At 44.7% G+C, this 17,226-nt stretch overlaps 2 protein-coding genes across 2 annotated transcripts; one reads left to right on the top strand and one right to left on the bottom strand.

The window, feature by feature from the left end:
- The first annotated feature begins 490 nt into the window (after positions 1-490).
- Positions 491-5,068, top strand: LOC115950338. Its single transcript, XM_031067548.1, has 4 exons — positions 491-1,381; positions 1,601-2,857; positions 2,984-4,278; positions 4,345-5,068. The coding sequence occupies exons 1-4, from the start codon at positions 491-493 to the stop codon at positions 5,066-5,068; spliced, it is 4,167 nt and encodes a 1,388-aa protein (XP_030923408.1).
- An 8,565-nt stretch (positions 5,069-13,633) lies between these two features.
- On the bottom strand, positions 13,634-15,304 carry LOC115950337. Its single transcript, XM_031067547.1, has 2 exons — positions 14,294-15,304; positions 13,634-13,858 (listed from the first exon to the last, which is right to left on the bottom strand). Exons 1-2 carry the CDS (start codon positions 15,302-15,304, stop codon positions 13,634-13,636), a joined length of 1,236 nt encoding a protein of 411 aa, XP_030923407.1.
- Positions 15,305-17,226: the final 1,922 nt, after the last annotated feature.

Below are 17,226 nucleotides of genomic sequence, written 5' to 3'. Positions count from 1 at the left end.
CCATGAGCCATCGTTGGATATCCTTGGACGACTAAATCGTCCTACGCCAGACGGATGGAAGCTCAACACTTAGACTTTCGACGAAACCTGCAACTATCTCAACAAACCCTTCGAATAAGTTAACTTCCATTAGCGGTTACAGTTTTATATCCGTTGAGGTAGTTAACTCCGGAGTTGTTGGTTTCCACAAATCCTGGGACGGTTATTGGACAAGTAACCGTCTCAGGCTCCCTATATAAGGGACCGGTCTGAACCCGACAGAGGTAAGATTTTCACTCAGACAATTTTCCAAAATACTTGGAACTTCCTTCTCTACGAAACTAACTTTTTCATCGGAGGGGGTTCGACCGGTCTTCTCCGGTCTCCTCTTTGATTGCGTTTCCTTCCTTGCAGGCCATCCACCTTACTGATTCGGAGCGATATCAGTTGGCGCCGTCTGTGGGAAGCGAAGGTTGTTTTGCGACTTTCTTTTCCGCGACAAAGGGTTAGGATGGTCAGGACCAGGTCGAGGGCTACTAGCCTTGGCCGTCAGGGAAGCAGAGGCACTTCAAGTGATCCCCAGCGTGATCGCCAATCTGCACCAGTCATGCAGACGTCATCCGTTCAGAATATGCAATCCATGGCGGCTGCAATGGCGGAATTGACTCGCCAAAACCAGGAGTTAAGGATGGAGATCACTCAGAGAAGACAGACACGTGAGGAACACGCAGGGCAGACACAAGGCCATGGTGACACACAGAATACTGAGATTGGAAGTCAGTTTAGAGGCACCACCTCACGGACAGTGCCACACTTAAAAGAGGAGATGGACCAAATGAAGAAAGTCATGGAGGAGATGAAGGAGAACATGAGGAGAACGAATCCTATAGAGGATTTGGTCCACAGGACTGACTCTCCTTTTACGGCTTCCATCAATGGCCACCCTCTACCATCAAAGTTCAAACTACCTTCCCTGGACTCGTATGATGGGATGCGTGACCCCTTTGATCACATTGCAACATTCAAGACAACAATGCACCTTCAAGGGGTCCCTGATGAAATCATGTGTCGAGCCTTCCCTACTACCCTTAAAGGCCCGGCACGAGTTTGGTTCAGTAAAATCCCCCCAAGTTCCATAAGTTCTTTCGAAGAGCTAAGCAAATTGTTTGTTAACAATTTCATCGGGGGACAGAGGCACAAGTGCTCTTCGTCCAGCTTACTGACCATAGAACAAGGGGAGAACGAAAGCCTGCGGTCATTCATCACTCGCTTCAATAGAGAAGCCCTTAGTGTGGACGAGGTGGACGACAAGCTTCTACTGGCAGCCTTCCACAACGGGATTAATTCGGATTTATTTATCCATAAGCTATATGAGAAGGAGCCTCAAACCATGGCCGAGCTCGTCCATTCGGCTCAGAACTTCATGAATGCAGAAGATGCAATCATAGCCAAGAAGAGGAAAAAAGCTGAGAGGATGGAAGCGCACCTAGCTCGACACTCAGAACAAGCCCCTCGTCCAAAGAAGGGACGGACGGAAGATAGGAAGGAACGAGATAGCAGGAAGACAGGTCCCTTGGGAAGAAGCCAGAACTATACGCCCCTGAATGCTCCACTTAATCAGGTGCTCATGCAAATCAAAGACGATCCTTCTTTAAAATGGCCAGAGAAGATGAAAGGGGATCCCAACAAGCGCAATAAGAACAAATATTGTCGCTTTCACAGGGACCATGGGCATGACACGGATGAGTGTTATGACCTAAAACAGCAAATTGAGAACCTTATCAGGCAAGGAAAGTTGAAGCACTTCGTTGGAAGGGATCGTACAGATGAGAAGCTGAAAGGCAAAATGGAGGAATCATCCCGGCCCCCACTTGGAGAGATAAGGATTATCGTTGGAGGGAACCCGATGGGGCAATCTTCCAAGTCGAAGAAGACGTATCTCAAAGCGGTACAAAATGTCCAGCTCTCTGGACGAACACCAAGGACGAGATCAATGGACGAGCCAACCATTTCCTTCACCGATGAAGATGCTGAGAGGATCCATCACCCGCATGACGATGCGATCGTCATTACACTGCTCATTGCAGATTATACAACCAGAAGAGTGTTAGTTGACAATGGAAGTTCAGCAGACATATTGTACTACCCCGCCTTCCAACAGATGAGGCTTGGACGAGATCAACTTCGTCCAGTATGCTCGCCGCTGATAGGATTTGGAGGAATGAAGGTGCAGCCCGTGGGTACCATTACATTACCAGTTGTGGTAGGGTCATACCCGCAACAGATAACCAAGGAAGTCAATTTCCTCGTGGTAGACTGTACTTCTTCATACAATGCCATCATTGGAAGACCCACTCTTAATAGTTGGAAGGCGATAACCTCGACCTACCATCTATCAGTCAAATTCCCTACGGAGTACGGGATAGGACAAGCACAAGGAGATCAGTTGGCAGCTAGAGAATGCTACTTAGCCATGATGGCTTTGGACGAACAGGTGCAGACAATGAGCATCGAGGAAAGAAGAGTTATTGCAGAGCCCACGGAAGTGTTGGAAGATGTTCTTTTGCAAGAAGATGATCCTGAGAAATTTACCAGAATTGGAACAGGTATGAAGGAGAAGGCAAGAGAAGACCTCATCCAGTTCCTGAGAAAAAGTATCGACGTTTTTGCATGGAGTCATGACGACATGCCAGGAATCGACCCAAGTGTGATCACTCATCGATTGAATGTATACCCCTTTTTTAAGCCTATCCGTCAGAAGAAGAGGGTATTCGCTCCCGAGAGGGACAAGGCAATCAAGGAAGAGGTTCAAAAACTGACCACGGCAAAGTTCATTAAGGAAGTCTATTACCCGGATTGGTTAGCCAATGTGGTGATGGTGAAGAAAGCTAATGGAAAGTGGAGAATGTGTGTAGACTTCACTGACTTGAACAAAGCATGTCCCAAGGATAGTTATCCTCTGCCACGCATTGATCAATTGGTGGACTCTACTGCTGGCCATCAGTTGCTGAGCTTCATGGATGCCTTCTCAGGATATAATCAGATCAAGATGGATGAAGCCGATCAGGAAAAAACTTCCTTCATTACCAGCCAAGGCTTGTTTTGCTACAAAGTGATGCCCTTCGGCTTGAAGAACGCAGGGGCAACTTATCAAAGGTTAGTGAATCATATGTTTCGTCCACAAATAGGACGGAATGTGGAGGTTTATGTCGACGACATGCTTGTGAAGAGCATAGATGAGGGAAGCCATCTAGACGACCTACAGGAAACCTTTGAAACACTTCGGCGATATAAGATGAAGTTGAACCCAAGCAAGTGTGCATTCGGAGTATCGTCGGGAAAGTTTCTGGGGTTCATGGTCTCGCAAAGAGGAATTGAGGCAAATCCGGACAAGATCCAGGCTATATTGAACATGGAGCCACCGAAGAATATCAAAGAAGTCCAATCCCTCACAGGACGAGTTGCCGCCTTGAACAGGTTTGTTTCGAAAGCCACAGATAAGTGTTTACCTTTCTTTAAAGTCCTCAGGAAGGCATTTGAGTGGACGGACGAATGCCAAAGGGCCTTCCAAGACCTGAAGGACTATCTCACAACTGCCCCATTATTAAGTCCATCCGTACAAGGAGAAGAACTGTACTTATACTTAGCGGTGTCCCCACACGCTGTAAGTTCAGCTTTAATCAGAGAAGAGGGGAAAATACAAAAACCGGTGTACTACACTAGCCGGGCACTCAGAGGAGCAGAGGGAAGATATCCGCTCATGGAGAAATTGGCTTTTGCACTGATAACGGCTTCTAGGAAGTTGAGACATTACTTCCAAGTTCATGTCATCAATGTCATGACGGACCATCCGCTTAAGAAGGCAATGAACAAGCTGGAAGCCGCAGGACGACTGATTCAGTGGGCAGTTGAACTTAGCGAATTCGACATTCGGTACCAACCGAGAAATGCAATAAAGGATCAAGCCCTAGCAGATTTCATCGCAGAGTTCACTCCAAGTTACGAAGACCTGAGGGAAGGAGAGTACAACAAATGGGTCGTCCATGTAGATGGATCATCTACATTATATGCTGGAGGAATAGGAGTTGTTTTGCAGTCGCCAGAAGGGGACAAATTGAAATACAAGGCCCGTCTGCAATACCAGACTGCTAACAATGAAGTGGAGTATGAAGCCCTTTTAAAGGGGTTGGAACTGGCCAAATCTGTAGAAGCAGACGCAATACTTGTCATGGGAGACTCTCAACTGGTCATAGGCCAAGTCAATGGAACATATGAAGCCAAGGAAGACAGAATGAAGAAGTATCTAAGGAAGGTAGTACGCCTTGTGAAGAAATTCAAAAAAGCAGATTTTGTTCAAATCCCAAGGGAAGAGAATGTGGAGGCAGATACTCTAGCGAAGGAAGCATCTGCGAATGAGGCGTTGGATGATATAGATGGTGTACACTACATGCCAAGTATAGACCTTCCAGAACTGATGCAGATAGAGGGAGAAGGAAATTGGATGACCCCAATAGTGTCCTACTTAAAGGACGGAAGGCTTCCAGAAGAGAAGGACGAAGCAAGGAAGCTCAAAGTCAAGTCAGCCAGGTATGTGCTTATGGACGAGGTGTTATACAAGAGAGGTTTTTCCCAGCCTCTCTTAAGATGTTTGGCTCCGGACGAAGCAAATTACATGTTGAGGGAGGTTCACAAAGGAGCATGCGGGAACCATTCAGGAGCCAGATCACTCGTCCATAAAGTCATCCGTAGCGGATTCTATTGGCCAACCATCCAAGCTGATGCTAAAGCATATGTCAAAGTATGTGATCAATGTCAACGCTTCAGCAATATTCCCAGACAACCAGCAGAATATCTCACGCCAATGATGGCCCCTTGGCCTTTCGCGCAATGGGGACTAGACATTTTGGGGCCCTTTCTGACTGGAACTCGGCAAATGAAGTTTCTGGTGGTGGGAATAGATTACTTCACAAAATGGGTGGAAGCCGAACCCTTAGCCAAAATTACGCAGCAGAATGTCAAGAACTTCGTCTGGAAGAACATTGTATGCAGATTCGGAGTACCTAGAGTACTAGTGTCTGACAATGGATGACAGTTTGACAACACACCTTTCAGGGAATTTTGTGAACAGCTTGGAATGAAGAACCATTACTCCTCACCCTCCCACCCACAGGCCAATGGCCAGGCAGAAGTAGCGAACCGATCCTTGCTTAAGATCATCAAGACTCGGCTCGAAGGAGCAAAGGGAATATGGCCGGATGAATTACCAGGTGTTTTATGGGCTTATAGAACGACAGCGAGAACTCCAACAGGAGAAACTCCTTTTAGACTAGCCTACGGAAGCGAGGCAGTTATACCAGCAGAAGTACACATGACGAGCCACAGGGTCAGGAAGTATCAAACTGAAGATAACGAGGAACAGCTCCGTCTTAACCTTGACCTTATGGACGAGGTCAGGATGGATGCAGAACAGAGGACAGCAAGGTACAAAAATCTCATGGCAAGACAATATGACGCTATGGTGAAGCCTAGGCATTTCAACATCGGGGATCTCGTCTTGAAGAGGGTTACCTTGGCAACAAGAAACCCGGCCCACGGGAAACTTGGCCCAAATTGGGAAGGACCTTATAGGGTTATCAACTGCAAAAGGCAAGGATCCTACTATTTGGAAGCTTTGGATGGGCGGAGGCTGGAACACCCTTGGAATGTTGAGCACCTCAGGAAGTACCATCAATAAATGCTGACTCTTCACCAGTGTCCTTGGACGAGATATCTGGACGAGCATAAGTGTTTACTACTATCAAGTGTTTTTAAGTATTCTAATAATCCCCTAGAAAGTACATTAGTGTTTTCACTTTTGTGCTATTCATGGATGAGTTGGTTTGTATTTTTAATTCAATAAGGCACTAGCTCATAAGTATGTGCCATGCCTGTGGACAAATGTTTATATAAGTTTGGATTTTCAAATATATATATATATTGTTTTCAAGTATATGATTGGAATCCTTAAATGTTCATTCAGATTGATCCGCAAAAAGAAAGCAAGCATGGACGAATGAAATCCTTGGACGCAAGGATATATCGTCCATAAGCCTTCCTCCAAAGGAAAGATGAAAAGGTACATCCGTCCATAATCCTGGACGAGATGAAACCTAAACTGAAAATTAAGCTAAGGTCCATCCGTCCAGAACATAGGACGAGATGAAACCTAACCTGAAAATGAAACTAAGGTCCATCCGTCCAGAACATAGGACGAGATGAAACCCAAGCTAAAAATAAAGCAAGTTTCATCCGTCCAGAACATGGGACGAGATGAAAAGGGCATACTCGTCTAGACCTCAAGACGAGGTGAATTCCCAAAAGTGTTCGTCCGAGACACGGACGAGCAAAGACTTCAAAACTAGCTTAACAATCCATTACACTGGACGAGAAAACGCTAAAAAGTCTAATCATCAAGGACGACAAAATGATCGTCCATAATTTTGGAATGATGAAAAATTTAGCCAAAAGGAATCAATTTACTTTATCTTGGTGATGTAATAAAATTCACCCACATGCCCAAGACGAGGTGAACTGAATTCCTAGATGGACGAACCACACTGCTGATATGAAAATAAAAATTTCATACATAAGGCAGGAAACATGTATATTCAAACACAATGGAAGTAAAAATAGAAGTATTCATTTCTTTCATGAAATTCAAAGGGTGGACGACCAACGTCCAAAAACCCCTTCAGTTTTGAATATGAAAATGTATATAAAACTCATCCATAATCCTGGACGAGATGATTGTACTTGCATGAACTTTAAAAAAGAAAAAGAAGTAAAAAGCCCAAAACAACAGGCACTTCTATGAAAAGGCAAATAAAACTAAATTTTCTAAGGAAATAGATTTCACTTGGGCAAGCTCGTCTTGGGGTCGTCCTGAATGACTTCAGTGTTAGCATCGTCCATGATGTTGACGTCCTCGGAACTCGTCTGCAACACGGAACTCTCTGTAGCAAGAGGAAGCTTGAACGAGTTGAAGTCCAAATCAGGATACGCCTCTTTGGCATCAGCACAGAAGTCTTCATACCCAGCTGCATAATGACTGTCTAGACGATTCTTATACTCGTCAGACTTCTTAAAGGCAGCAACTGCTTCCTCACACGCCTTTTCCAAGGACGAGGTAAGCTCTGAAACTTGTCCCTCGAGATGGACGATGCGGGTATCCTTCTCTAAGTTGTCAGCTTTGAGCTCCTCCACTTCATTCTTCAACTTTGTCTCGCTTCCCAGCAGACGATTAAAATCCTCTGTCAACCTAATGACCTCCCCCTTCTTGAGCAAAACCTCATGGCCCAACTCCTTAGCCTTTTCCTTGGCTGTCTTGGCCTCTGAAGCAAGCTCCTTGGCCTGGCAGGTCGCTGTATAAAACTTTGACATAGCCTGCATTTGGACGAAAAGGAGTTAGACATTTCATTCAAAATTGAATGTCTACACACAAGGACAAGGAAGAAACTTACCTTGAAAAATTCATGGATGCCAGAACGCTCAAACTCCTTCACTGACATGTTGTAACATTCGTTAACCTCATGCTCAGTGACGATCCCTTTGAACGTCCTCCATGCATAACCCTCGTCCAGAACCAAATTAGAGGGACGATCAGAGGACTCAGACGGGTCAGGCTTGTGAGAAGTTTTGGGGGCAGGGGGAGGATCAGACGGAACAGGATGAACCGTTTGGACGGGCTCCACGTCCACCACAGGCTCGTCCAAGTTCACTGTTGGTGGAACGAACTTGGGAACCTTTGGAAGGGAAGTCCTTGGTTTTTGTTTTTTGTGGCCACGACGATTGGGGAGGTCGTCCAGATCCACAGTACTCGAGATTGATTTAGACTTCCTCTTCCCAGCCTGGACGGAAGCCACTTTAGCAGTAGGGGCAGCAATATCCTCGTCCCCGCTAGCCACTGTTTTCTCTTTGTTTTCCCTCATCGTGCTTATTCCTATTAGGAGGAAATTTAATGTAAAAAAAAAAAAAAAACATATATAATAAGAAAAAAAAAAAGAAGAGGGGAAAGGAGAGGTAAAACAGTGGACGATCACTTACTTCGATGAGTGAGCTCCTCGTGACTTAAGTTCTCAGCAGTAGGAGTTGGACCGAGTCCCCAAGTTGCTAGACGAGTAAAAGTAACCAAGTCGTGGAAAGTCCTTCCTGGAAAAGTGCGAACCACTTCTATCTGATCCAAGAAAAACTTATCCAAACGTGGACGAACGACAGCTGCATCACCAAGATAAAGGGTTAGACGAGTGACAGATAAAATTTTTTTGAAGGGCAAACAAGATAAAATGGAAAGAAAAACATACCCTCAGGACGAAGACGACCTAGAGGGCTAGTAAAAGGAGGGAAGAGGGGAATACCCACATCAGCTGGGTCCCCAGCCCAATTTCCAGAAATAATAAAAAATTCTTTTTTCCAAAGTCGGTCAGACGAACTACGGCCCGTTATTAAACTGTAATATGAACCTCTGGACGAGAACTGGTAGAACCCAGCAGATTTTTTGATCTCTGAGGGCTTATAACAGTAAAGGAACTCGTCCACTGTAATTGGACGGTTCCCTTCCAGTGCCTCACGCCATAATACTTGCATGGCAACTATCGTCCTCTAACCATTGGGGTTGAGCTGGTTTGGCCCAATACCCAACCTTTGGAAGAGGTCTCTGCAGAAAGAGTTTAAGGGAAACCTAAGGCTAGCTAATAGGTAAGAAGTGTATACCCCTAAGCCAGAGGAAGGGGAACAACACCATTCTCCAGGCTGGGGTAGACGAGGGTTAAACTCTTTAGGGATTTGATATCTATCTACAAGAGTTTTTAACTTAGCACCGTCTAAGGTGGATGCTACCTCTGGGGCACAACTATAGATTACATCTTCGTCCTCTTCCTCGTCTTGAGGAGGACTTGATGGCTGTCTGGACGAACTAGCCCCAGATCCGGAAGCCGCCCTATGTCGTTGTTCCTGAAATTCCTCTAAGGGAATGCCAGGAACCCCAGACGAGTAATGCTCGTCTGAGGAATCACTACAGGACGAGCTATCTACACTACCGTCACTCTCAGAAGAACCGTCCTGGTAGTCGTCTATCTCTCTCTCTAGACTAGAAGATGAAGGCATGGTTGAAATGTAGAGGACTTAAAATGAGAGCCTAAAAAGAAAAAAAAGAAAGAGGAAATACATGATGAAACTAGGACGAGAGCTAGACGAAAATCTTGGACGAGTTAGCAGAAGAGAGAATGAGGAAAAAAGTGAGGGGCATGAAAGAGAATGCGCTATTTATAGGCCCCAGCAACAGGGTCAACGAAGCGACACTCACCACTCAGAGATTGACACGTGGCGATCCCTTTGGGAAACGAGATCGACGCGACTGGCCAACCAACAGTTTCGCGACACGTGGCGTACGAAAAAGCGAAATTTTGTTGAAATCACGACAATGTCCTGGACGACCCTTTGAACAAAGGGGCAACTGATAGAGAAGCGGAAAATAATCCCATCTCCAGCTCGTCCAAATGGCTCGTCTAGAGCCTACAACGCAGGTTGATCCCAGTGTTTATCCAGAAGAAGAAAAAACGTCCATGAATAATAGCACCACTCCATAAACTGTCTTCCATGAAAGACATGATCGTCCATTAGGTTTGTCCATGAGCCATTGTTGGATATCCTTGGACGACTAAATCGTCCTACGCCAGACGGACGGAAGCTCAACACTTAGACTTTCGACGAAACCTGCAACTATCTCAACAAACCCTTCGAATAAGTTAACTTCCATTAGCGGTTACAGTTTTATATCCGTTGAGGTAGTTAACTCCGGAGTTGTTCGTTTCCACAAATCCTGGGACGGTTATTGGACAAGTAACCGTCTCAGGCTCCCTATATAAGGGACCGGTCTGAACCCGACAGAGGTAAGATTTTCACTCAGACAATTTTCCAAAATACTTGGAACTTCCTTCTCTACGAAACTAACTTTTTCATCGGAGGGGGTTCGACCGGTCTTCTCCGGTCTCCTCTTTGATTGCGTTTCCTTCCTTGCAGGCCATCCACCTTACTGATTCGGAGCGATATCAAGATATATTTTTCATTTTCCTTCTAAAAAAAAGAGATGCAGTTTCATTTTCCTTCTTAAAAAAAAAGATGCAAATCGCTTTAAACATTACAAATTTGACTATTAAAAAAAAGATACAAATTTGACTTATGAAAAACAAAACTAAAAAAAAAAAAAAACCTAAAAAAATTCAAAATTTTCTCTAAAAAAATTACAAATTTAATATCAGTAATTTTAACAAAAAATAATAATTATGGTAATTGTAAGGACCAAAAGATCTTGCGGCCCAAGCCCATTTAGAACAGTGAGTTGTACAGTTCAACCTTGGCCCAAATCAATAAAATTTGTAAGAGAGGGAAACAAACAACAAGAAGGGGCTCTGCCCGAGGATGAAGATAGAAAATGTTAATTTTATAGAATAGAAGAGCATATCCCTCCACAAGCTTGCCCGAGGAGGCTAAGATTGTACAAAAAGTTACACTGTTCACTCTGCTCTCTCTATGTTCTTCTTGTCTCTGTTTTTAGATACTTGTGTTTCAGATCACTTTTTCTATAAACCCCCCTTTTCTTATATACTTCTCCTTTCTTTATATCTCAACCATCCATCCCTACCTAACTAGCTTCCTCTCATGACACTTGTCTTTTTCTACATCTAAAGAAGATGGTGGAAGGAGCTTGCTTAGCTGTGACTTGCACTGTTTAGGTCACTTCCTCATCAATGCAGCTGCTAAAGCTGTTGCCCACCATTTAATACGGAGGCGATAGGTTACTCCAAGCCAGAAACTTCCCCTATAACCATTGACTCTCTCTTTATCTTCAGACTTTGGCTCCCATTTGGAAGCCCTTAGAGTACTTTGACTCATGTCCTCCTTTCTTTGGGCGTCTTTCCTCCTTGGGCCTATGGACTGTGACATTCCCACAGTTATACTACAACTCTTCAAATCCATCCTCCTTGACAGGTTCCTCCCCAGCCGTGCCAATAGTGACCTGGCCACCCACCCCTGCCCCTGCACATACTTCTTTCGTGGAGGCAGCAGACAAAAAATGGAAGAGGGCGCAGGGAGGCAAAGGCCCGGAAGGTGCTAAAGAGTCCTCCCACCAGTCCTTTACTAAAGAAGCTCGGACAGGGAGGAGGCAACAGAATAAGACCTTAACAGGGACTGCCAAAGACAGAGGGGACCAATCTAAGAAGCCTGCCATCTGGAGGCCCCTATTCACCCTCAGCTCGGGCAATCCAGTGCTCGATGATGCTAACTTAAGGGACCCCCAAAATGGTAGCTCAGGTTTAATGGTAGAGTGCTTGGAGAAGACACTATGCCTGCCCGAGGATATGGCAGAGTTGAGGTCTTTTAGGAAGCGCGAAGTCTTCCTTGCTCTGAAGCAAGACCTTGGCAAGGTATATCTTTTTCCTGAGTTTGCATTGTTAACTTGTAAAAATTTTAACCGACACTTACATTTTTTTATTTTTTTTGTGTAGGCCGTCCAAGCTACCTTTATGGCCAAGGAATGGGTGGACCATTCCTTAGACATGGTCATAGAGGCCAAGAATAAGTTAGAGGCTGCCGAGAGGGCCCACGTAGACGCGAACAAGAAGATCAAGGAGACTCTTGCCCAGTTAACTGTAGTGGAGAAGGTTCACAGAAATGCTGATTCTGCCCTTAAGTGCTACGAGAAATAGGCTGCCAAAGCCCTGGAGGCCCAGAAGAAGGTCGAGAATAAAATGGCTCTGACTGTGGTGGAGCTAAAACAAGTAAAGAAGCAGTTGGAGGCTAAGAAGGCCGAGAAGTCCCAGGCCGAGCAAGCGGCCTATGACGTAGGTATGACTAAGGCAGCTGAAAGCCTTACTGCCCAACTTAGGGACATCGCTTGGGCCTTCTGCTTTTGGAAGTGTAGGGCCAGGCCCTGAGCACCGCTGGGGTTAGCATCGAATTAGAGCTCTGAACTCCTGATAAGGTGTACTACCCCTCGGCATTGCGTTTGGCACCCACCCCTTCTCAGCCTCTAGTAGACCTTAACCCAGTTCCCCCCTCCCCTTCGAACCAACTTGCCCCTACTCCCTCTGATGTCCCTAACAAAGACAAGGAGCCAGAACAGCCCCCTCCAGTTGAAGTGGTGGTTGTGGAGACAGAGGAAGTAACGGAGGTGGCTCAGCTAAAAAGGAAGAAGAAGAAGAAAAAGCAGGAGAAGAAGGGAGGAAAGGGAAGGAGACTTCAGCTTAGCTAAAAGCCAATTATGTAACTAGGGCCGAGTGTATCTGACGCCCCTATTTTGTACTTAATCTTTTACAAATTAATAAAAAAGACTTAGAATTTATTTACTGTTTCTTTTGGCTATTCAATTTGTAATTTGTCAATTTATATCTTACATTCCTGCCTTGCCTTTATAATAATTTCATCACACTAACCTATAATTTATTCATGGAACTTCCCTATCCCTCTATCTAATTTGGGTTGATTTGAATTACAATTGATAAACCGATTCACAGGAACTTAGGAAAAAATTCAACTAATACTTACCTTAACTTGGACTTGGAATCTCACAACAAAACCAATAGTAATGGTACCAAAACCCGAGGAGATACTTAAGACTTAATTTCTGCTCAACACTTAGAACGTTTTCCAAAAAAATGTTAATTTACCCTAGGCTTGTAACCCGAGGAGCCAGACAAGGCCTAGGTTTTGTTTAATACTTAGAATATTTTTTGCAATGTTAATTTACCCTAGTCTTGTGACTCGAGGAGCCAGACAAGACATAGGTTCTGTTTAACACTTAGAATATTTCTTGCAATGTTAATTTACTATAGGCTTGTGACTCGAGAAGCTAGACAAGGCCTAGGATCTGTTTAACACTTCGAATATTTCCTGCAATGTTAATTTACCCTAGGCTTGTGACCCGAGGAGCCAGACAAGGCCTAGGTTCTATTTAACACTTAGAATATTTAATAAACTAATTGTTTCAGCAAACACATCCATAACAAGACACAACCATTTAAGATATGAGCTGGAAAGGAAATCATTAATAATAATAACGCCGTAGATTGTTTACATTACAAGGGCGAGGAATTACATTTTCATCCAAATCTTCTAAAGAATAAGCCCTAATGCCAGCAACGGAAGTGACCCTATATGGCCCTTCCTAATTACAGCCCAGTTTTCCCTAGGTAGGGTTTTTTGCTATCCCCACCACTTTCTTCAAGACTAGGTCTCTTGGAGCCAATGGCCTGGACTTCAACCCCTTATCATACCCTTACTTGAGTTTCTGTTGGTAATACGCCATCTTTACCATTGCCACTTCTCTTCTTTCCCCGGCCACATCTAGGCTGTTTAGGAGTAAACAATTATTCTCTTCAACATTGAACTGATCAGTTCTCAAAGTTGGGAATTCGGACTCAAGGGGGATTATTGCCTCTGCCCCATAAGTCATTGAAAAAGGAGTCTCCCTTGTTGATATTCGGGGTGTGGTACAATAGGTTCACAACACGTGGGGAAGTTCATCCACCCATTTCCCTTTGGTGGCCTTGGCTTGTCCGTTCCCCTGAGGGTAGGTAGTAGAATATCTGTTCTTGATCTCTAACTCCCTACAATATCTTCAGAAGATTTTGCTGTCAAATTGAAGACCATTATCCGAGATTAGTGTGTGAGGAACTCCAAATCTTGTGACAATGTTCCTCCAAATGAACTTTTTAGCATCCACATCTCGGATATTAACAAGTGGCTTAGCTTCTGCCCATTTGGTAAAGTAGTTCGTGCCGATGAGGAGCCATCTTTGGTTCCCTATAGCTCGAGGAAATGGTCCCATTATATCCAAACCCCACTGAGTGAATGGCCAAGGGCTAGATAATAGATTCAGGACTCTCCCTGGCTGATGAATATTTGGGGCATACCTCTGACACTGGCCACATTTCTTCACATAATCTTGGGAGGTTTTTTGCATGCTAGGCCATTAGTATCCCTGAGTGAGGGCCCTATGCGCTAACGACCTACCCCCTGTATGGCTCCTACATATGCCCTCATATAGCTCTTCCAACAAAGGCTTCATTGCCTCAGGGTGTATGCACAGCAAATATGGCCTTGAATAAGAATGCTTGTACAACTTCTGCTTCTCAGATAACCAATAGTGAGGAGTGCTTTTACACACCTTCTTTGCCTCACACTTGTCCTCAGGCAATATCCCTTTCTTCAGAAAGGTTACAATGGGGTCCATCTAGCTCGTCACCACATGGAGATTATATACCCTGATCGGGGATACCTTTATGAGACTTGAGTTATCTATGTCTTCAACAACAATAACCTGAGGAAGATTTGACCTTAAGGAAGTGGCCATAATTGCTAGATAATTTGCATGAGAGTTCTGTCCCCTAGGGATTTGCTTCAATACAAAACCCTTAAATTGAGCACGGGCATTCTGCACCTTAGCAAGGTACCCTTGCATCCTCTCATCCCGAGCTTCAAAGTCTCCATTGACTTGACCCACGACCAGTCTAGAATTAGAGTACAACTCAAACACTTCTCCTCCCAACTGCCTGACCATAGCTACTCCTGCTAGTAGGGCCTTGTACTTGGCCTCATTATTGGTGGCTAGGAAACCTAATCTCAACGATTTCTCCATTATCAGCTTCTCGGGAGTTATCAACACAATCCATATTCCCGCTTCCTTTTGGTTAGATGCTCCATCTGTATAAACCTCCCACTGGGGAACAGCAATGGCTGACATGACCAATATCCCCATAACCGCTTCCTCCTTCTCAGAGGTACCCTTAATGAACTCTGCCACAAAGTTTGCCAGGATCTGTCCTTTTACGGCAGTCAGAGGCGTGTACTTGACATCATAGGCTCCCAGCCTAGTTTCCCAATTAGCAATCCTGCTAGTATAATCTGATTTCCTCAAAAGAGCTTGCAAAGGGAACTGGGTGAGCACTACAATGATGTGGGCATGAAAGTAATGAGGAAGCTTCCTAGTGGCATACACTATAACTAACACCACCTTCTCCAAAAGTAGACAGCGTGTCTCAACCTCCTGTAAAGATTTACTTATGTAATAGATGGACCTCTGAATTCTGTCCTTGTTTCTGGCCAAGACTAGGCTAATAGCATAGTTCGTGACTACCAAGTATGCATACAACACTTCCTCTTTCTCAGGCCTGTAGGGTATAGGAGGATTGGACAAATATTGTTTGAGGTCTTCAAAATCTATTATGCACTCCTTAGTCCATCGAAAATCCTTCCACTTGTGAAGTAGCTGGAAAAAAGGACGACACATGTCCGCAGATCGAGAAATGAACCTATTTAAGGCCGCTGCCATCCCAGTCAACCTTTGCACCTCCTTGAGATTCTAAGGAGGATGCAAACTATTAATAGCCTTAATTTACTCAGGGTTGACCTCAATCCTGCGGTGATTAATCATGTAACCCAAAAATTTGCCCGAGCTGACCCCAAAAGAACACTTAGACACGTTTAGGCATAGCTTATGCTCTCTTAGAACTAAGAAAGTCTCCCTAAGTCGGCCAAATGCTCTACTACTTGCCTTCTCTTGACTACCATGTCATCAATGAATGCTTCCATATTCCTCTCGATTTGCGATTCAAACATCTGCGTCACCATTCTCTAATACGTGAATCCTGCATTTTTGAGGCCAAAGGGCATCACCCGATAATGATAGCTCCCATTAGGAGCACGAAAGGCCATTTTCTCCTGGTTAGATAATGACAGGGGTATTTGATGGCAACCTTGAAAGGCATCCAAGAAACTCATTCGAGAATGTCCTACTGTGGCGTCCACCAGCTGGTTAATTCTAGGAATGGGGAAGGGGCCTTTTGGACAGGCTTTATTCAAGTTAGTGAAGTCCACGCACACTCGCCATTTCCCAATTTTCTTCTTAACTACTATTGTGTTGGCCAATCACTCAGGATAGGAAATCTCCTTAATGGCCCCAGCCTACTGGTCAATTTTAGGAATGGGGAATGGGTCTTTTGGACAGGTTTTATTCAAGTCAATGAAGTCCACGCACACTTGCCATTTCCCATTTTTCTTCTTAACTACTACTGTGTTGGCCAACCACTCGGGATAGAAAATCTCCTTAATGGCCTTAGCCTGCTTCAACTTCTTTACCTTTGTCTTAACTGCCTTGGCGTGATCTTTGAATGATCGCTAAAGAGGTTGTTTACGTGGCACAGCCTCTTCATTAACATTTAGCTGGTGAAATATAAACCTGGGATCAATTCCTGGAACATCGTAAGCATTCCATGCAAAAACATCAATGTTAGCCTCCAGAAACTTCACCAACTCTGCCTTTTCCAAGGGTGGTAATTGAGATCCCACTTAAAAATTTTGCTTCTGATCCAGCCCTATTATCACCCTTTCTAGCTCCTCCAATAATTCTTTGGATGCCTCGGTTTGCTGTCCCCTAGTAGGCCCATTTAGTTGCTATAGGACTGGATCTTTAATCACCACAACAGGACCTGAAGGCCATCGCATTATTGCTGACACCAGGCACTACCTAGCCGTGGCCTGATCACCCACCAACTCTCCCACTCTCCCCTGAGTAGGATATTTGACCTTCAGGTGTAAGGTTAAAGGCACGACACCCATAGCATGAAGTTAGGGTCTAGTCAGGATAGTTGTGTAAGGGGAAAATGCTTTTACTACTATGAAATTAACTTGCACCTTCATATCCCCAACTTGTACGCGTAGTCTTATCATTCCTTGGGAGACCACCACACCTACGGACATAACCCTAGTGCCCGAGGTCCCATTATTCCTTAGTCTAGCAAGGATTACATTGATGGTACCTAGTGTTGGTTGAGGGGAGCTACCTTTATGAAACTCAGCTCCTGAGTGACTGAACTGCCCTGTAGGCTAATGCAAAAACCGATTGAGCTTCCTTGCCCTCGCCAACTGGTTTAGGTGATCTTGCAGGGTTTTGCAATCCTATATAGTATGCCCTTGGTCTTGGTGGTAATGGAAATAGAGGCTTTGGTTCCATTTGGATGAGTCCCCGCCCATCTTATTGGGCTACTGAAAATAAGGCTCATTCTTAATTTTCTCCAGTATGTGACATACTGGCTTTTTAAACAATGAGTTGACCAATTGAGCCCCCGTGGATGGCACTTGATTAGGGAACTATCCTCGGGGGCGATTACCTTGGTATCCTCCTTTCCGAGGATCCCGCATCTCAGGGAACAT

Source organism: Quercus lobata, chromosome 6 (assembly GCF_001633185.2).
Source record: "Quercus lobata isolate SW786 chromosome 6, ValleyOak3.0 Primary Assembly, whole genome shotgun sequence".
In the NCBI taxonomy this organism is placed as follows: Eukaryota; Viridiplantae; Streptophyta; class Magnoliopsida; order Fagales; family Fagaceae; genus Quercus; species Quercus lobata.
The sequence above is the reverse complement of the archived record's forward strand: the minus strand, read 5'-3'. Positions and strand labels throughout refer to the sequence as shown.